General features: G+C 51.8%; 1 protein-coding gene across 2 annotated transcripts in view; it reads right to left on the reverse strand.

Moving 5' to 3' along the window:
• Nucleotides 1-20725, reverse strand: part of pde4dip (phosphodiesterase 4D interacting protein) — an 888328-nt gene that overhangs the window by 432213 nt on the left and 435390 nt on the right. For both annotated transcript variants that reach the window (XM_072511203.1, XM_072511204.1), the window contains 3 exons: nt 19454-19565; nt 3800-3966; nt 1488-1647 (listed from right to left, as the gene is read on the reverse strand). In XM_072511203.1, the coding sequence (XP_072367304.1) occupies nt 1488-1647; nt 3800-3966; nt 19454-19565 (439 nt within the window). The remainder of the gene's footprint in view (nt 1-1487; nt 1648-3799; nt 3967-19453; nt 19566-20725) is intronic.

Consider the following 20725-nt stretch of genomic DNA (forward strand, 5'->3'; position numbering starts at 1 on the left):
GTCCGGTGGTGGCGGCGACTCTGAAAATTTGGGGTCAGTGGAGGCGCCACAGGGGAGGGGAGAGGCCTCGGTTTGGTCCCCGATCCGAGAGAACCATCGGTTCATCCCGGGAAGAATGGATGGGGGGTTTCTGAGCTGGCATCGGGCAGGAATTAAAAGAATGGGGGACCTGTTTATAGATGGGACGTTTGCGAGCCTTGGGGCGCTGGAGGAGAAATCTGGGCTGCCCCCCCCGGAAACGCCTTCAGGTACATGCAGGTGAGGGCGTTTGTGAGACAGTAGGCGAGGGAATTTCTGCTGCTTCCAGCATGTAAGATTCAAGATAGGGTGCTCTCGGGGATGTGGGTTGGAGAAGGCAAGGTCTCAGTGGTCTATCAGGAGATGCAGGAAGAGGAGGAGACCTCGGTGGAGGAGCTAAAGGGTAAATGGGAGGAGGAGCTTGGGGAGGAGATAGATGAGGGCCTGTGGGCTGATGCCGTGGGTAGGGTTAATTCTTCCTCCTCTTGCGGCAGGCTTAGCCTGATACAATTTAAGGTTCTTCACAGAGCGCATATGACAGGGGCGAGGTTGAGTAGGTTTTTTGGGGTAGAGGACAGGTGTGTGAGGTGTACGGGGAGCCAGGCAAACCATACCCATATGTTCTGGGCATGTCCGGCGCTGGATGGGTTTTGGAGGGGCTTTGCAAGGATTGTGTCTAAGGTGGTGAACACCTGGGTCAAGCCGAGCTGGGGGTTAGCATTATTTGGGGTATCGGACGAGCCGGGAATGCAGGAGGCGAAAGAGGCTGGTATTCTGGCCTTTGCGTCCCTGGTAGCCCGGTGGAGGATTCTGCTACAGTGGAAGGATGTGAGGCCCCCAAGTGTAGAAGCCTGGATCAGCAACATGGCAGGGTTCATTAAATTGGAGAGGGTAAAGTTTGCCTTGCAAGGGTCTGTGCAAAGGTTCTTCAGGTGGTGGCAACCGTTCCTATACTTTCCAGTGGAACGTTAGGAGGTAGTCAGCAGCAGCAGCAATCCAGGGGAGAGGGGGACACGGGGGGGGGGGGGGGGGGGGGGGGGGGGGGGGGTTTCGGATATGTGTTTATTATTGTTTCATGGGGGGGTTTGTACATTGGGGGAATTTGCGATATAAGTGTACGATGTTGTTCTGTGTGTTTTATGCTTTTCTTTTTCCGTAAGGGGGGGGTTTTGTTGAAAATTTGCTAAAATTGAATTAAAATATTTTTTTAAAAAAAGAAGATTATCCGTACATTTAATATTCTCTCCCGTTGCACAAGATTCAGGAGCAGGAGTATGAAATCATAAAATTTACTTCACACAGGCATCAACCAATCAGAACGGTGTAGTATGAATACACATATTTTAAATACAATGGAATATATTAATTTCCATAAATGGACATGATGATGAAACCTTTAATATTAAAATTCAGTAGATGGCAGTCAATCAGATCAACTTTTACATTATCAGTTTAAAACAAGCACTTACTTCAACTTCATTTTCTTTTTGCCGCAGTGTGCCGGTGAGCTCTTCAACACGATATTCTAGATCCCCGACATGATTATCCACCACATTTTGATTTTCCTTATTTAATTGACCTATCTGAAGATCTTTGGTTCTTAGTGCTTGGGTCAGCTGATCTATAATTCTACAAGAGCACCAAAGATATTCACATCAGTTTGAAAATCCTAAATGAGGAAATATGGCCATTTAATCCTAATACTGTACATAAAAACATGGACTTTGAGGTGGTGGAACACTGCATTCATTTCTGTTCAGTTGCATTGCTTTTAAAATATCTTATATATCTTACTCAATCAGTAAAACATTTGTTAACTGCATTATTGGGAGACACATCACTATGAAGCAACCACCCATTGGAACTGGCAGCATAGTGCTGTTGCATTGTGACATTATGAGAAGCCAGTAAATCTAATGATACAGTACCATTGAGATGTGTCATCATTAGTAGGATCTTGGGGAAGAATAATAATAATTCAGTATTGATCAGCAAAAACAAGAAGCTGATGATATTTTAACACTTGAACTCAACAATATTGCAATTGACCACCATGGTTGCGTAAGATATGTACAAGAAAGAATGGTGTTACTTCCAAAATTTTCAGAATATTATCAAAATTGCAGCTGCAAATAAGGCCAATTGTACACGTTCTGTGATTGTTTTGTACTCAAATTGCTGGAATATTTTTGCATAACAATAAAATAGCAGAATACTTGAAATTATGCAATGCCTTATCACATTGAAATGTCTTTAAATATTTCACAAAGTAAAATATCTTTTGAGTGCAGTGATTGCTTTTGTATAGGCAAAGATAATTTCCATTTTAATATCACCTAGATCCCAGAAGTGGCAGAGTTCAAAAAGCAGTTTTTTTTAGGTGTTTATTTGTTGAGAGACAAATGTTGACTAGTGCACGAAGATAACATTGTGCCCTTCTTCGAATCGAGTCATGGATTTGTTAAGGTTCATTAAACCAAGTAAAGTCATCTTTATTATAACATGTCACCTGAAGCAATGGACATCTAAAAACACATTGGGCGGGATTTTCCGTTGCCCAACGCCGATATCGTAATCGACGGTAGGGCGGAGAATCCCTCTTTACGACCAAATCCCCTCCAAAACGGCATCATCGAGGAGTACGCCGCATGCCGTTGGGATGGCCTCAGGACGTTACCTGGAGGCCCCCCCCGATGCTCCACCTCCGATGGGCCGAACTCCCTACGGCATGGGACACATGTGCTCTCAGTTTTCATGAACTGGGGGCGCGATTCACCGACCCCCCAACGGGTCGGAGAATCGCCGGGGGCTGGCATGAATCCCGCCCCCGTCGTGTCCCGAATTCCGCGGGGGCGGAAATCACGCCGGTCGGCGGGCCCACCCCCGGCGATTCTCCGGCCTGTGAAGGGCCGAAGTCCCGCCGCTGTCAACCCTCTCCAGTCGGCGTGGATTAAACCACCTTGTGAACGGCGGGACAAGGCGGCGCGGGTGGGCACAGGGGTCCTGGGGTAGGCGCGGGGCGATCTGGCCCCGGGGGGTGCCCCCACGGTGGCCTGGCCCGCGATCGGGGCCCACTGATCCGCGGGCGGGCCTGTGCCGTGGGGGCACTCTTTTTCTTTCGCCTTCGCCATGGTCTTCACTATGGCAGAGGCGGAAGAGACCCTCTCCCCTGCACATGCGCGGGGATGAAGTCAGCAGCCGCTGATGCTCCGCGCATGCATCGCCCGGCGAAGTCCTTTCGGCGCCAGCTGGCATGGCGCAAAAGGCCTTTCCCGTCAGCCGGTGGAGCGGGAACCACTCCAGCGCGGGCCTAGTCCCTCAAGGTGAGGGCTTAGCCCCTAAAGGTGCGGAGACATCCGCACCTTTGGGGCGGCCCGACGCCGGAGTGATCTGCGCCGTTTTTTGGCGCCGGGTAGCGGACATCGCGCCAGTTTGCGGTGAATCCCGCCCCTGGTGTGGCTGCTGCGGACTGTGTCCAGCACCACCACAGTCAGGGGGAGCCGTGCTGCTGGCCTGGGGGGGCTTCGGCGAGGACTGGGGGGATTGGTGGGGGGTGGCGATGTGTGAGGATGGTGCAGGGCAGATGTGCGTGACATACCATGACAGAAAATCTCTTGGCATGAGTAGCTATGAGGGGCAGCAGCGGCAGCAGCAGATCCATATTTTCAGAGGTAAGCCCCTGATTTAACCTGCAATATGCCCTTGCATCAATCATCAAAAACAAGTTGTCCACTGTTTTTATTTTTAAAGTATTACATTGAAATAGATCTCCTGTATTTACCTGTTTTTTTCAGTTAAAACAAATTCGTTAGTCTCCCATAATCGTAGCTTCTCGTGGTTCTCCCAAGTATTATCGTGTAGTTTATTCTCCAATTCAAGGGATCGTAGTTTTTCAGCCTCTGCAATAGCATTCATCTTCTCCACTTCATTCTTGGCTAGTCTGGCTTCCTGTATGTGCAAGCACAGTCAGCAATGTATTAGGTGTCTTATTTAATTTTGAATTTAGAAATCTTCAAGTCTGACTACTTCTTGAAGCAATATGGTAGAATCTTGTGTCCCATTTTGTCTGCTACTCTCACAAAACGATGCATTGACATATACCTTCCTGGTCAAAATGTGAGTAAAATAATCAGTGCAAGTATGAAATGGGTGTCCGCGCTTTACACTCTCACCAAGCTCTTTGCTGACATTGGTGACCAGAAGAATATATACCCAACAGAGATGTGGGAAATAATAGAACCAATGGTGGAAAACATGATGGGCATGATTTAACGGAAACATTTCTGAGTCAATTGTAGCGGGCTTTGCTGGGTGTTTCCTGCTGGCTTTGCCGGCAAGTTCCCCACCGCTATCTAATGGCACTAAATCACATTTTTGGGCCCTGGGAGTTTCTCATCAGTTTAGCCCACACTAAGAATTTTTTTCATCACTTGAGAGCTGAACTCAGAGATCAGGCGACCATTTTGAAAGGGTGCCCAATCTCTAAGTGAGCTTGTGGGTCCCCCACACCCCTCACCCATGGGCAATGTCACCCTCCCACACACATGGGCATTACCCCACGAGTGAGGACACCCTGCTATGGGATCCTGGGGGCCTCTCTCTTCAGGCTCCACCCCCCACATCTCCTTACAGGCCCTACTCACCCTCCCAGAGGCCCTTTCTTACCTGCCCTGCACCCACCCACCCTTCATACCCCCTCTTCATCCTCCTTTCATGAGCATGGCCCCTCTTGGGCCCTGACCCTTGGCAGTGCCGTCCTGGCACCCAAGCACTGCCACCCTATCTCTGCTTCTGCTAGTTTGGCAGTGCCAAGGTGCCAAATAGGCAGTGCCAAGGTGCCCACAATCCAGGGGGAAGGGCCAGGGGGCTACCCTACACTATCACTGGCCACCCAAGGGTCTCCGATTGCCTGGAAGACCCCTGGGTGCCGTTCAGCTGGGTCCATGTTTGTGTGGACCAGTACTGAATGGCGTCCGGCTGCGGCCTCTCTGGGAAGGCTGGTAGGTCCCTCGAGGCCGGTAGATACCGGGTAAATAGGCCTTAAGTAGGTGGAATATGCGGGGATTGGGAGGGCTGGCAAAGCGGGCGAGAGGTTTTGCCGCTTGAAGGGCTTGAGGGCCGATGTGGTGCTACTACAGGAGACCCATTTGTGGGTGAACGTCAGGTAAGGCTTCATAAGGGCTGGGTTAGTCAGGTGTTTCACTCGGGCTTTGATAGCAGGGCCCGGGGGTAGCGATACTGATTAATAAGAGAGTGCAGCGACTTCCGGGTGCGGCAATGCGGAGCTGAGCCGCACGATTCGGCAGCTCCCGCTACCACGGACTTTCGGGCTCGCTGGAAGAACCCCAACGGGATTTTTTTTTTCTTTTGAAACTAACCCGTGGAAGGTAAGAGGGCGGTCCTCCTCCAACTTGCATGAAACGGACTCGAAGCGCAACGGCCACAAAAGTGGCATTGAAGCAACGGGAAAAAACGGGGAAAAAATAAAAAATGGCGGCGGCCAGAGACAAAGGTGAGCTGCAGGAGCTGGAGCAGCGGGAAGGACCAGGGAAGAAAGATAGAATGGCGGCGGCCAGAGACAAGGTGGAGATGCAGGAGTTTATTAGGCACTGCTTCGAGGAGTATCGCGAGGGGATGCGTAAGGAAATGCTGGCGCCTATGCTTTTGGCAATCGAAGGACTAGGGATCACCCAGAAGGCCCACGAGGTTCAGATCCAGGAGGTACAAAAAAGAGTTGGTCAGAACGAGGACGGGATCTCGGGCCTGGTGGCGAGAGTGGAGCAGAGCGAGGCGCTGCACAGGAAGTGGGCGGGAAGACTCGAAGACCTGGAAAACAGGTCGAGGAGAAAGAATCTGCAGATCCTGGGTCTCCCTGAGGGAGCGTAGGGGGCCAATGCCGGGGCATACGTGAGCACGATGCTCGGGGCGATGATGGGCAAGGAGGCCCCTTCGAGGCCGCTGGAGTTGGACGGGGCACACCGGGTGCTGGCGAGGAGGCCCCGTGCAAATGAGCCGCCAAGAGCGATGGTGGTGAGGTTCCACCGGTTCACGGACAGAGAGTGGGTCCTGAAATGGGCAAAGAAGGAGCGGAGCAGCAAGTGGGACAACGCAGAGATCTGAATATACCCGGACTGGAGCACGGAGGTTGCAAAGCGGAGAGCGGGTTTCAACCGGGCCAAAGCGGTGTTGCACCGGAAAGAAGTGAAATTCGGAATGCTGCAGCCGGCGCGACTGTGGGTCACATACAAGGGCCAACACTACTACTTTGAAACGCCTGAAGAGGCGTGGACATTTATACAAACTGAAAAGTTGGACTCTAACTGAAGGTTTGTGAGGGTGGGGGGGATATTTGAGGTTTGATGTGTGATGGTTGTTGTATATAGGGGGTCAATCACAATCACGCGCAGGAAATGTTACATGGGCTGTGGGAGAGAGACAAGGCCACGACAGGAGATGCGCCAGAGGGGGCGGGGCAGGCTTTAGAAAGCGCGGGGTTTGGTTTTTCCCGCGCGAGGGAAGAAAGGTGGGAGGGGGAACTCCCACACGGGGAAGTCAAAGGGATAGCGGGGGTCAGCAGGTGTCAGCTGACTTACGGGAGTGACATGGGGGGAGCAAAGAAGCTAGACAGGGGTCTAGCGGGGGGAGGGAAGGCGGGGAGAAAGGGTTGCTGCTGCACTGGCCGAAAGGGAATGGGATATAGAAGAGGTGGTCGGGACTGGGGTCCCCCGTTTGGGGGACTGGAGGGTGAGGGAGGCATGGACATGGGACTGGCCCAGAAAAGGAGATGGCTAGTCGGCAGCGGGGGGGGAGGAGAGGAGAGCCCCTCCAATCCGGCTGATAACGTGGAACGTGAGGGGGCTGAATGGACCGGCGAAGAGGGCTCGAGTGTTCGCGCACTTAAAGGGACTGAAGGCGGACGTGGTCATGCTCCAAGAGACTCACCTGAAGGTGGCGTGCCAGGTCAGGTTAAGAAAGGGATGGGTAGGGCAGGTATTCCACTCGGGACTGGACGCGAAGAATAGAGGGGTGGCAATATTAGTGGGAAAGCGTGTGTCATTTGAGGCCAAGACTATTGAGGGTTGTAATTGTAATGGTGAGCGGTAGGCTGCAGGGGACGTGGGTGGTGTTGGTAAACGTGTACGCCCCGAACTGGGATGATGCAGGATTCATGAAGCGCATGTTGGGGCGCATTCCGGACCTGGAGAAAGGAGGCCTGATAATGGGAGGGGACTTCAATACAGTGTTGGACCCAGCACTGGACCGCTCCAAATCAAGGACTGGAAAGAGGCCGGCGGCGGCCAAGTTACTTGGGGGGAGTGGACCCATGGCGGTTTATAAGGCCGCAGGCCAGGGAATTTTCTTTCTTTTCCCATGTACACAAAGCCTACTCCCGGATAGATTTTTTTGTTCTGGGCAGGGCGCTCATCCCGAGGGTGGAGGGGACGGAGTATTCGGCCATAGCCGTTTCGGACCATGCCCCGCACTGGGTGGAACTGGAGCTGGGAGAGGAGAGGGACCAACGCCCACTGTGACGGCTGGATGTGGGGCTGCTGGCGGACGAGGGGGTGTGTGGGAAGGTGAGGGGGTGTATCAAAAGGTACCTGGAGGCCAACGACAACGGGGAGGTGTGAGTAGGGGTGGTATGGGAGGCGTTGAAGGCGGTGGTCAGGAGAGAGCTAATCTCCATTAGGGCTCACAGGGAGAAGACAGAGGGCATGGAAAGGGAGAGGTTAGTGGGGGAGATTTTGAGAGTGGACAGGAGATACGCAGAGGCCCCGGAGGAAAGATTACTTGGGGAAAGACGACGGCTCCAGACGGAGTTTGACCTGTTGACCACATGGAAGGCGGAGACACAGTGGAGGAAAGCGCAGGGGGCGACCTATGAGTATGGGGAAAAGGCTAGTCGGATGCTGGCACACCAGCTCCGTAAAAGGGTGGCAGCGAGGGAAATAGGGGGAGTCAAAGATGGAAGGGGAGCCACGATTCGGAGTGCGACGAAAATAAATGAGGTATTGAAGGCCTTCTATGAAGAGCTGTACAGATCCCAGCCCCCAGCGGGGGAAGAGGGTATGAGACGATTCCTAGACCAGCTGAGATTCCCGAGGGTGGAGGAGCAAGAAGTGGCTGGTCTGGGGGCACCAATTGGGTTGGAGGAGCTGAGCAAGGGTCTGGGGAGCATGCAGGCGGGGAAGGCCCCGGGGCCGGACGGGTTCCCGGTGGAGTTCTACAGGAAGTACGTAGACCTATTGGCCCCGCTATTAGTGAGGACCTTTAACGAGGCAAGAGAGGAGGGGACCCTACCTCCGACAAAGTCGGAAGCGACAATTTCGTTGATCCTAAAGCGGGACAAGGACCCACTGCGATGTGGATCGTACAGGCCGATCTCGCTCCTTAATGTGGATGCAAAGTTGCTGGCAAAAGTGCTGGCCACGAGGATCGAGGACTGTGTCCCGGGGGTGATTCATGAGGACCAGACAGGATTTGTAAAGGGTAGGCAGCTAAACACCAATGTACGGCGGCTCTTAAACGTGATAATGATGCCATCGGTGGAGGGAGAAGCGGAGATAGTGGCAGCTATGGACGCAGAGAAGGCCTTTGACCGAGTAGAGTGGGAGTACCTCTGGGAGGTGCTGCGTAGGTTTGGGTTCGGGGGAGGGTTTATCAGTTGGGTTAAGCTCCTTTACGGAGCCCCCGGTGGCGAGTGTAGTGATGAACCGGCAGAGGTCGGAGTACTTTCGGCTGTACCGAGGAACGAGGCAGGGGTGCCCCCTGTCCCCCCTGTTGTTCGCATTGGCGATCGAACCATTGGCCATGTCATTGAGGGAGTCTAACAAATGGAGGGGGGTGGTCCGAGGGGGAGAAGAGCATCGGGTGTCGCTATATGTGGATGACCTGTTGCTGTACGTGGCAGATCCAATGGAGGGGATGGTGGAGGTCATGCAGACTCTAAGGGAGTTTGGGGAGTTTTCGGGCTATAAGCTCAATGTAGGAAAGAGTGAGCTCTTTGTATTACAGGCGGGGGACCAAGAAAGAGGGATAGGGGACCTACCGCTGAGGAGGGCGGAGGGGAGCTTTCGGTATCTGGGGATCCAGATAGCCAGGAGCTGGGGGGCCCTACATAAACTGAATCTGACTAGGTTGGTGGAGCAAATGGAGGAGGATTTTAAAAGACGGGACATGCTACCGCTCTCGCTGGCGGGTAGAGTGCAATCGGTCAAAATGGTGGTCCTTCCGAGGTTTTTGTTTGTGTTTCAGTGCCTTCCCATTGTGATCACTAAGGCCTTTTTTAAGAGAGTAGGCAGGAGTATGTGGTTTGTGTGGGCGAATAAGACCCCGAGGGTAAGGAGAGGGTTCCTGGAACGCAGTAGGGACCGAGGACGGTTGGCGCTGCCAAACCTGGGGAGCTACTACTGGGCAGCAAATGTGTCGATGATCCGCAAGTGGGTTATGGAGGGAGAGGGGGCGGCATGGAAGAGGATGGAGATGGCGTCCTGCAAAGGAACGAGTCTGGGGGCGTTGGTGACGGCACCGCTGCCGCTCTCGCCAACAAAGTATACCACGAGCCCGGTGGTGGTGGCAACGCTAAGGATCTGGGGCCAGTGGAGACGGCACAGGGGTGCAATGGGAGCATCGGTGTGGTCCCCGATCAGGGGTAACCATCGGTTTATCCCGGGGAAGATGGACGGGAGGGTTCCAGAGCTGGCATCGGGCGGGAATCAGAAGAATGGGGGACCTGTTCATTGACGGAACGTTTGCGAGCCTAGGGGCACTGGAGGAGAAGTTTGAGTTACCCCCGGGAAATGCCTTTAGATATATGCAGGTGAGGGCTTTTGTAAGGCGACAGGTGAGGGAATTCCCGTTGCTCCCGGCACAAGAAATTCAAGACAGGGTGATCTCGGGCGCATGGGTTGGGGAGGGTAAGGTGTCGGAAATACACCAGGAGATGAAAGAAGAAGGGGAAGCGCTGGTAGAAGAATTGAAGGGTAAATGGGAGGTGGAGCTGGGGGAGGAGATTGAGGAGGGGTTATGGGCTGATGCCCTCGGTAGGGTTAATTCCTCCTCCTCGTGTGCCAGGCTCAGCCTGATACAATTTAAGGTGGTCCACAGAGCTCACCTGACGGGGGCGAGGTTGAGCAGGTTCTTTGGGGTAGAGGACAGATGTGGAAGGTGCTCAGGGAGCCCGGCGAACCATGTCCATATGTTTTGGTCATGCCCGGCACTGGAGGGGTTCTGGAGAGGAGTGGCGGGAGCAATATCTCAGGTGGTGAAAGTCCGGGTCAAGCCAAGCTGGGGGCTAGCAATATTCGGAGTAGTGGACGAACCGGGAGTGCAGGAGGCGAAAGAGGCCGGCATTCTGGCCTTTGCATCCCTCGTAGCCCGGCGAAGGATCTTGCTAATGTGGAAGGAGGTGAAGCCCCCCAGCGTGATGGCCTGGATAAACGATATGGCTGGGTTCATAAAGTTGGAGAGGATTAAGTTCGCCTTGAGAGGGTCTGCGCAGGGGTTCTACAGGCGGTGGCAACTGTTCCTAGACTATCTCGTGGAGCGTTAGAGGAAGGTCGGTCAGCAGCAGCAGCAACCTGGGGGGGTGGGGGGGTTGGGGGGGGGGGGGGGGGGAGTCTGGGGAGGGGGGGAGGGGGAGGGGGAGCTGCCTGGGGGGGTGGATGAGCAATAGATAACATGAAGAGTCGGGGAAACTGGCACGTACGGGAGAGAGCCAGTGTACAAAGCTATGTAAATATACTATTTTACCATGTATATATCTTGCTCCGCGCGATTTCTCGTTTCTTTTTTTTGTTACGGGGGGGGGGGGGTTATTGTTTGTAAGGGAGAAAAATTGTGTTAAAAACTTTAATAAATATATATATTTTTTTAAAATAAGAGAGTGCAGCTTCAGATGGAGAAGGTGGGGGAAGTTCAGGGGGTCAGATATGTGATAGTTATGGGTACTTTGGAGGGAAGATCGGTGGTGTCGGTTAGCGTGTATGTCCCCAATTGGGATGATGTAGGATTCATAAAGAAGTTGTTAGCACCATCCCTGATATGGACATACATCAGTTGATTCTGAGGGGGGTGGGAACTTGAGTACGGCCTTGAACCCGAGAGTGGATCATTCTAAGCCAAGGTCTTTTGCCCCTTCAGGGGATGCGAAGGTGTTGCCGGCGTTGATGAAGGAAATGGGGGTTGTAGACCCATTGGAGATTTCTAAATCCGGCGGTTGGGGGGGGGGGGGGGGGGTAGAGAATATTTTTTCTTTTCTCCGGTACACAGCATGTACTCTCGGATCAATGTTTTCATCGTGGGAGTTCCTTGTTGGCGGGATTAAGGAGGGTGGAGTCCTCAGCGATTATCACTTCTGATCATGCTCCACACCTGGATGTGGTATTGGAGAGGGTGTTAACGCAGTGGCTGGTGTGGAGTTTGGATGTGGAGTTGCCAGCGGACTTGGGGTTCTGTGTGAAGATGGAGAGGGTGATTGATGAGCATGTGGAGTTTAATAAAAATGGGGAAGTTTCGCTGTCGGTGTTCTGGGAGGCTTTGAAAGTGGTGGTGAGAGATGAGATAATCTCGCATTAAGTGCAAGTTGAGAAGGAGGCGAGAGAGAAGCGCAAGAGATTGCTAAATGAAATTGTGGAGCCATTCAGGAGATCACACCCCGGAGCTTATGGCCAATAGGAAGGTACCGCAGACAGAGTTTGAACTGTTATCCACAGGTAAAGTGGTGCGCCAGTTGAGGCGGGCAAAAGGAGCAATGTATGAATATGGGGAGAAGGCCAACCAGTTGTTGGCTGGCCATCTTAGGCCGCAGGCAGCCTCCCGGGAGATTGTTCAGATATGGGAGGCGAGTGGGGTTTGGTGTCCACTCTGGAGAAGGTGAATAGGGCAATAGAGGAGTTTTATCAAAAGTTGTACAGGTCAGAGCCGCTGGGGTATGAGTCAGATATGGTGGAGTTCTGGAGGGATTGGAGTGCCCTAGGGTGGAAGAGGAGGGAGGGAGGGGATTGAGGACGTTCGGATGGCCATTGGGAAAAAGCAGACAGGCAAGGCACCGGGGTCAGATGGGTTTCCTGTGGAATTATATAAGAAGTTTGTGGACCGGCTGGTACCGCTGCTGGAGATGTTTGAGGATGCGGTGGCAAGGGGGGCACAGCCGGAGACAATGAGGCAGGTTTCCATTTTGCTTCACCCGATGTCTGTGCCTATGTATTTACATTGTGTACCTTGTGTTGCCCTATTACGTATTTTCAGTTCATGTACTGAACGATCTGTTTGAGCTGCACGCAAAAAGATACTTTTCACTGTACCTCGGTACACATGACAATAAACAAATCCAATCCAATCTAATGTTGAAGAAAGATAAAGACCAGGTAGAGTGCGGGTCATGTCGGCCAAGATTCTTGCTAAGGTGCTGGTGCTCAGGTTGGAGGAGTGTCTTCTGCAGCTGGCTGGTGAGAACCAGACAGGGCTTGTAAAGGGCAGGCGGTTGGCTTTGAATGTGCGGCATATGTTGAACATGGTGCTCTCCCCGTCAAGAAGGGGGGAGCAGGAGGTTATTGTGGGGCTGGATGCAGAGAAGACCTTTGATAGGGTGGAGTGGAGTTACTTGTTTGCAATGTTGGAATGGTTTGGGATAGGGCCCAAGTTTGTGTTGTGGGTTATGTTGCTTTATAGGAAGCCCAAGGAATGTCCGGACGAACGATCTGATTTTGGGATACTTCCAGCTGTATAGAGTAATGAGGCAGCGTGTCCTAAGTCCCCCCACCTCCTGTTTGCGCTGGTGATAGAGCTTTTGGCCAACGCGCTGAGGCAGTCAGATAAGTGGAGGGGGATAGCGATGGGTGTGGTAGAGCATAGGGTTTCTCTATATGCTGATGACCTTCTTATGTACGTCGCGTACCCGGTCCCCACGGTGAGGGATATAATGGGGCTGTTGACGCGATTTGTGGCTTTCTCGGGATACAATCTGAACTTGGAGAAGACTGAGTGCTTTTCAGTTTATCCGCTGGGGAAGGGTGCGGATTTCGGGGGGGGGGGGGTTAGGTATCTGGGGGTGCAGGTGGCTCGAGATTGGGCCCAGCTCCATAAATTAAAACTGCTGAGCTTGGTGGGTAGGATCAGGCGGATTTACAGAGGTGGGATAGCCTCCCTCTGTTCTTGGCCGGCTGGGCTCAATTGATAAAGATTAATATTTTATCATGTTTTTTGTTTTTATTCTAATGGTGACCAGTGTTGTTGTGGAAAGCATTCTTTCTAGGAGTGGAGCAGTTGATTATGTCATTTATTTGGGCAGGCAAGGTAGCCAGAATTCACAGAAAATGGTGATTCCGAGGAGTCGGCAGTCGGGTGGTCTAGCTCTGCCAAATTTGATTTTTAAAATAATATATATTTTATTCAAGATTTTTTTGGCCAAACATAACAGTACGTAGTGTTTCTTTTAAACAACAATAAAGCAATATAAATAACAGTGGCCAGTTTTAAACAAATAAATAAATAATATATGAACAGAAACAAAAACCAAACTAAATGGCAACTGCCTTGTCAAAAATAGATACTCTCCAAAGATACAATCCAACAGTCCAATATACATTACCTAAAACAAGTGCCTATACATATACAATAACATCCCTGAGAGTCCGTCCGATTCCTCCCCCCCTCCCCCCTCCCCCTCTCCGCCCCCCCCCCCCTCCCCCTCCCCCCTGGGTTGCTGCTGTTGTCTTCCTCTTTTCCATTCCCTCTATCTTTCTGTGAGGTAGTCGACGAGCGGTTGCCACCGCCTGGTGAACCCTTGAGCCGAACCCCTTAGTACGAACTTAATCCGCTCTAGCTTTATAAACCCCGCCATGTCATTTATCCAGGTCTCCACACCCGGGGGTTTGGCTTCCTTCCACATTAACAATATCCTGCGCCGGGCTACTAGGGACGCAAAGGCCAAAACATCAGCCTCTCTTGCCTCCTGCACTCCCGGCTCTTCTGCAACCCCAAATATAGCCAACCCCCAGCTTGGTTCGACCTGGACCCCCACCACCTTCGAAAGCACCTTTGCCACCCCCACCCAAAACCCCTGTAGTGCTGGGCATGACCAGAACATGTGGGTGTGATTCGCTGGGCTTCTCGAGCATCTCGCACACCTATCCTCTACCGCAAAAAATTTACTGAGCCGTGCTCCAGTCATATGCGCCCTGTGTAACACCTTAAATTGTATCAGGCTTAGCCTGGCACACGAGGACGATGAGTTTACCCTACGTAGGGCATCAGCCCACAGCCCCTCCTCAATCTCCTCCCCCAGCTCTTCTTCCCATTTCCCTTTTAGCTCATCTACCATGATCGCCCCCTCATCCCTCATTTCCCTATATATGTCCGACACCTTACCATCCCCCACCCACGTCTCTGAGATCACTCTATCCTGCACCTCCTGCGTCGGGAGCTGCGGGAATTCCCTCACCTGTTGCCTCGCAAAAGCCCTCAGTTGCATATACCGAAATGCATTCCCTTGGGGCAACCCATATTTTTCCGTCAGCGCTCCCAGACTCGCAAACGTCCCATCTACGAACAGATCTCTCAATTGTGCTACCCCTGCTCTTTGCCATGCTCCAAATCCTCCATCCATTCTCCCCGGAACAAACCTATGGTTATTTCTTATCGGGGACCGCACCGAGGCTCCCGTCTTTCCCCTATGCCGTCTCCACTGCCCCCAAATTTTCAATGTAGCCACCACCACCGGGCTTGTGGTGTATTTCTTCGGTGAGAACGGCAACGGTGCCGTCACCATAGCTTGTAGGCTAGTCCACCTGCAGGACGCCCTCTCCAATCTCTTCCACGCCGCTCCCTCCTCTTCTCCCATCCACTTACACACCATTGAAATATTGGCGGCCCAGTAGTACTCACTTAGGCTCGGTAGTGCCAGCTCCCCCCTGTCCCTACTACGCTGCAAAAATCCCCTCCTCACTCTCGGGGTCTTCCCGGCCCACACAAAACTCATAATACTCTTCTCGATTCTTTTGAAAAAAGCCTTCGTGACCACCACCGGGAGGCACTGAAACACAAAAAGGAATCTCGGGAGGACCACCATTTTAACCGCCTGCACCCTACCTGCCAGTGACAGGGACACCATGTCCCATCTATTAAAGTCCTCCTCCATCTGTTCCACCAACCGCGTTAAATTAAGCCGATGTAATGTACCCCAATTCTTGGCTATCTGGATCCCCAAGTACCGAAAGTCCCTTGTTACCTTCCTCAACGGTAAATCCTCTATTTCTCTGCTCTGCTCCCCTGGATGCACCACAAACAACTCACTTTTCCCCATGTTCAATTTATACCCTGAAAAATCCCCAAACTCCCCAAGTATCCGCATTATCTCTGGCATCCCCTCCGCCGTGTCCGCCACATATAGCAACAAATCATCCGCATACAAAGATACCCGGTGTTCTTCTCCTCCCCTGAGTACTCCCCTCCACTTCCTGGAACCCCTCAATGCTATGGCCAGGGGCTCAATCGCCAGTGCAAACAATAACGGGGACAGAGGACATCCCTGCCTCGTCCCTCTATGGAGCCGAAAATAATCAGACCCCCGTCCATTCGTGACCACGCTCGCCATCGGGGCCCAATATAGCAACTCTACCCATCTGATATACCCATCTCCAAAGCCAAATCTCCTCAGCACCTCCCACAAATAATCCCACTCCACTCTATCAAATGCTTTCTCGGCATCCATTGCCACCACTATCTCCGCTTCCCCCTCTGTGGGGGCATCATCATTACCCCTAGCAGCCTCCGTATATTTGTATTCAGCTGTCTCCCCTTCACAAACCCAGTTTGGTCCTCATGAACCACCCCCGGGACACAATCCTCTATCCTCGTTGCCATTACCTTGGCCAGAATCTTAGCGTCCACATTCAGGAGGGAAATAGGCCTATAGGACCCGCATTGCAGCGGGTCTTTTTCCTTCTTTAGGAGGAGCGATATTGTTGCCTCTGACATAGTCGGGGGCAGCTGCCCCTTTCCCTCGCCTCAATAAAGGTTCTCATCAGTATCGGGGCCAGCAAGTCCAAATATTTCTTATAGAATTCAACTGGAAATCCATCTGGTCCCGGGGCCTTCCCCGCCTGCATGCTCCCAATCCCTTTCACTACTTCCTCCGTCTCAATCTGTGCTCCCAGTCCCGCCCTCTCCTGCTCCTCCACCTTAGGAAATTCCAGCTGATCCAGAAAGCACATCATTCTCTCCTTCCCATCCGGGGGCTGAGCTTCATATAATCTTTCATAAAATGCCTTGAACACTCTATTCACTCTCTCCGCTCCCCGCTCCATCTCTCCCTCCTCATCTCTCACCCCCCTATCTCCCTCGCTGCTCGCCTTTTCCTCAGTTGGTGGGCCAGCAACCTGCTCGCCTTCTCCCCATATTCGTACTGTACACCCTGTGCCTTCCTCCATTGTGCCTCTGCATTACCCGTAGTCAACAAGTCAAATTCTACATGTAGCCTTTGCCTTTCCCTGTACAGTCCCTCCTCCGGTGCCTCCGCATATTGTCTGTCCACCCTCAGAAGTTCTTTCAACAACCGCTCCCTTTCCCTACCCTCCTGCTTTCCTTTATGTGCCCTAATAGATATCAGCTCCCCTCTAACCACTGCCTTCAGTGCCTCCCAGACCACTCCCACCTGAACCTCCCCATTATCATTGAGTTCCAAGTACCTTTCAATACACCCCCTCACCCTTAAACACCCCCCCTCATCTGCCAATAATCCCCTGTCCATTCTCCAGGGTGGACGCTGTTCTTTTTCCTCCCCTATCTCCAGGTCCACCCAATGTGGAGCGTGATCCGAAATAGCTATAGCCGTGTACTCTGTCCCCGTCACCTTCGGGATCAGTGCCCTTCCCAAAACAAAAAAGTCTATCCGTGAATAAACTTTGTGGACATAGGAGAAAAACGAAAACTCCTTACTCCTAGGTCTACTAAATCTCCAGGGGTCTACTCCTCCCATCTGCTCCATAAAGTCCTTAAGCACCCTATCTGCAGCCGGCCTCCTTCCAGTCCTGGACCTCGATCTGTCCGGCCCTGGGTCCAGCACCGTATTAAAATCTCCACCCATTACCAACTTCCCCACCTCTAGGTCCGGGATACGTCCTAACATACGCCTCATAAAATTGGCATCATCCCACTTCGGGGCATATACGTTCACTAAGACCACCGCCTCCCCTTGCAATTTGCCTCTCACCATCACGTATCTGCCCCCACTATCCGCCACTATGGTCTTTGCCTCAAACATTACCCGCTTCCCCACTAGTATAGCCACCCCCCTGTTTTTTGCGTCTAGCCCCGAATGAAACACCTGCCCCACCCATCCTTTGCGTAGTCTGTCCTGGTCTATCAGTTTCAGATGCGTCTCCTGCAGCATAACCACATCTGCCTTAAGTTTCTTTAGGTGTGCGAGTACCCGTGCCCTCTTTATCGGCCCGTTCAGCCCTCTCACATTCCACGTGATCAGCTGGGTTGGGGGGCTCTTTCCTCCCCCCCCCCCCACTTGTCGACTAGCCATCTCCTTTTTCAATCCAGCCCCCCCCCCCCCCCCCCCCACTTGTCGACTAGCCATCTCCTTTTTCAATCCAGCTCCTCACCCGGTTCCCACGTAGCCGTATCTCCCCCCAACGGCGCCCTCCCGCCCCGACCACCCCACCCCATACCAGCTCCCCCTTCTCCCCAGCAGCAGCAACCCAGTTAACCCCCCACCCCACTAGATCCCTCACTAGCGTAATTGCACCCCCCATGTTGCTCCCAGAAGTCAGCAAACTCTGGCCGACCTCGGCTTCCCCCCGTGACCTCGGCTCCCACTGTGCGAGGCCCCCTCCTTCCTGCTTCCCTGTTCCCGCCATGATTACCATAGCGCGGGAACAAAGCCCGCGCTTCCCATTTGGCCCCGCCCCCAATGGCCGGCGCCCCCAGCTCCTCATCCTCCCTCCCCCCCTCCCCCACGACATGGGGAAGAGAGAAAAGTTACAGGGTCGCAGGATTAACAACTTGGGAAATCATCTCTTTCCCCTTTTCCCCCTCTTCACCCCACATATTCACCCCACCACTTTGTCCCAAACGTTCTTTTTCTAGCCCGCTTATTCCAGCTTCTCCTCGACAATAAATGTCCACGCCTCTTCTGCCGTTTCAAAGTAGTGGTGTTTCCCTTGATGTGTGACCCACAGTCTTGCCGGCTGCAGCATTCCAAATTTAACCTTCCTTTTGTGCAGCACCGCCTTGGCCCGATTAAAGCTTGCCCTCCTTCCCGCCACCTCCGCACTCCAATCTTGATATACGCGGATCACTGCGTTCTCCCACCTACTGCTCCGAGTTTTCTTTGCCCATCTGAGGACCATCTCTCTGTCCTTATATCGGAGAAATCTCGCCACTATGGGTCGAGGAATTTCTCCAGCCCTCGGTCTTCGCGCCATAACTCGATAGGCTCCCTCCACCTCCAACGGGCCAGTCGGGGCCTCCGATCCCATTAACGACTCACATATGCCCCGACGTCCGCCCCTTCTGCACCTTCGGGAAGACCAAGAATCCTTAAATTCTTCCTCCTCGCATTATTCTCCAGCACCTCCAGCCTTTCCACACACCTTTTTTGTTGTGCCTCGTGCATCTCTGTCTTCACCACCAGGCCCTTTTTGTCGTCCTCATTCTCAGCAGCCTTTGCCTTCACGACCCGAAGCTCCTGCTCCTGGGTCTTTTGCTCCTCCTTTAGCCCTTCAATCGCCTGTAATATCGGGGCCAACAGCTCCTTCTTCATCTCCTTTTTAAGTTCTTCCATGCAATGCCGCAGGAACTCTTGTTGGTCAGGGCCCCATATTAAACTGCCTCCTTCCGACGCCATCTTGCTTTGTGCTTGCCTTCCTGGCCGCTGCTCTAGAGGATCCACCGCAATCCGGCCACTTTCCCCTCCTTTTTCCATCCGTGTCCAGGGGGGATTCCCTTCTGGTTTACCGCACAGTGTTTTTAGCCGTTAAAATTGCCGTTGGGGCTCCTATTAAGAGCCCTTTCCACCGGGAGCTGCCAAAACGTGCGACTTAGCTGGTCATCGCCGCACCCAGGAGCCCCAAATTTGATTTATAACTACTGGGCGGCAAAAGCTGAGAAGGTGCTGGACTGGTACGGGAACCAATAGGAAATTTGGGTTAAGGTGGAGTCGGGGTTGTGGGCACTGGTGAAGGCCTGTTCATTCTGTATTTCAAAGAGTTGGTTATCCGTCAGCTGCGGGGCAGGGCGGGGGGCAGGAAGAGTAGGGTATTGTTGGGGGGAGGAGATGCGATACGGGGGAGCGCAGTGGGTGTTTCTTTTTGTGCTAGTTCTGTTTGGGGTGGGGTGTGTATTCTTTTTTATGTAGCAAATGTTAAAATCTTAATAAAAATATTGCAAAAAAAAAAGTCCATGGCTGTTTCACATCTTCACTCACCTCCTGCAGAAGCTGAATCTTATTATGCAAGATGGCATGCACTTGCTCAGTCTCCTCATATTTCTGGTGAATCTTGGCCTCATTTTGGTTGTGCAGGTTTTCCACAGCTTTCCTGACAAACATAAGAGGAGTAAATTACTACATGCTCACATTTTAAAAGATATTCATTAGTGGGTGTCTTGTTCTGTTGACATAAGGATCAAAAGGTAATTGAACATGGACACTTTATCTATATGGTGAAACCTCCATTATCTGCATTTGCATTATCCACCATCCTTCTTACCACCAGAATTTTCACAGGAATAAGCTTTGTGGGAGCTTTCACCTAATGTTTGATCTGTTATTTAGAATGCACCTCTTTTGCTTGGTCAATAAAATGTTTTATCTATACCATGTTCGACTTCATTCCTATATCTAGGATATTGTTATCACTCGTGTAACTCTTGTAGCTGGGGATTCTTAAGTATCTGAATTTTATTATTTACTTGGTGGGCCTCTCCATTATGGCAGATGGTAGAAACTTCACTGTACATCAATATACAGATAAATTATTTCCCAAATTAATTACTTTTCTTCAGTTTTGCATTTGTTATTAAATTATGAAAATGGAAAGGAAATGTCACATAAACATTCCGAAGGATGCACTGATATAGGTTTTTCATGTTACATTTGAAGATGTAGATAAAAAAGTCAGCTTTAATCTTCAAAGTTTTTCATTCAACATAAATTCAGTATCTTTCCACCAATAATTACTTGCCAATAGTCTTTGTTTGCGCTTCCTGCATTTTCAATGTGACGTGGTAAGTGGCAGACAGGCAGGATAGTCTCTTTGGCAGCCTATTCATGACTGCTGTTACGGAGACGTGGTTAAAGGAGGGACAGGACTGGCAGCTTCACTTTCTGGGATATCGTTGTTTTAGACGGGACAGAAGGGGAAACAAAAGTGGTGGGGAGTTGCGTTGCTGATGAGGGAATAGATCACAGCTGTGTTGAGGGAGGACACATTGGAGGGATCTTGTAGTGAGGAATTATGGGTGGAGCTCAGGAATAAGAGGGGTGAAATCACAATGTTGGGAGTGTACTATAGACCTTCCAACAGCCTGCAGGAGACTGAGGAGAAATTGTATAGTCAGATACTGAAAAGATGTGAAAAAAGCAGGTAACTTTAACTTCCCCCATATTGATTGGCAATCCCTTACAGCCAGGGGCTCGGATGGAGAGCAATTTGTTAGATGTTTCCAGGAGGGCTTTTTGATATAGTTTGTTGCCATT

Source organism: Scyliorhinus torazame, chromosome 7 (genome assembly GCF_047496885.1).
Source record: "Scyliorhinus torazame isolate Kashiwa2021f chromosome 7, sScyTor2.1, whole genome shotgun sequence".
Lineage (NCBI taxonomy): Eukaryota > Metazoa > Chordata > Chondrichthyes > Carcharhiniformes > Scyliorhinidae > Scyliorhinus > Scyliorhinus torazame.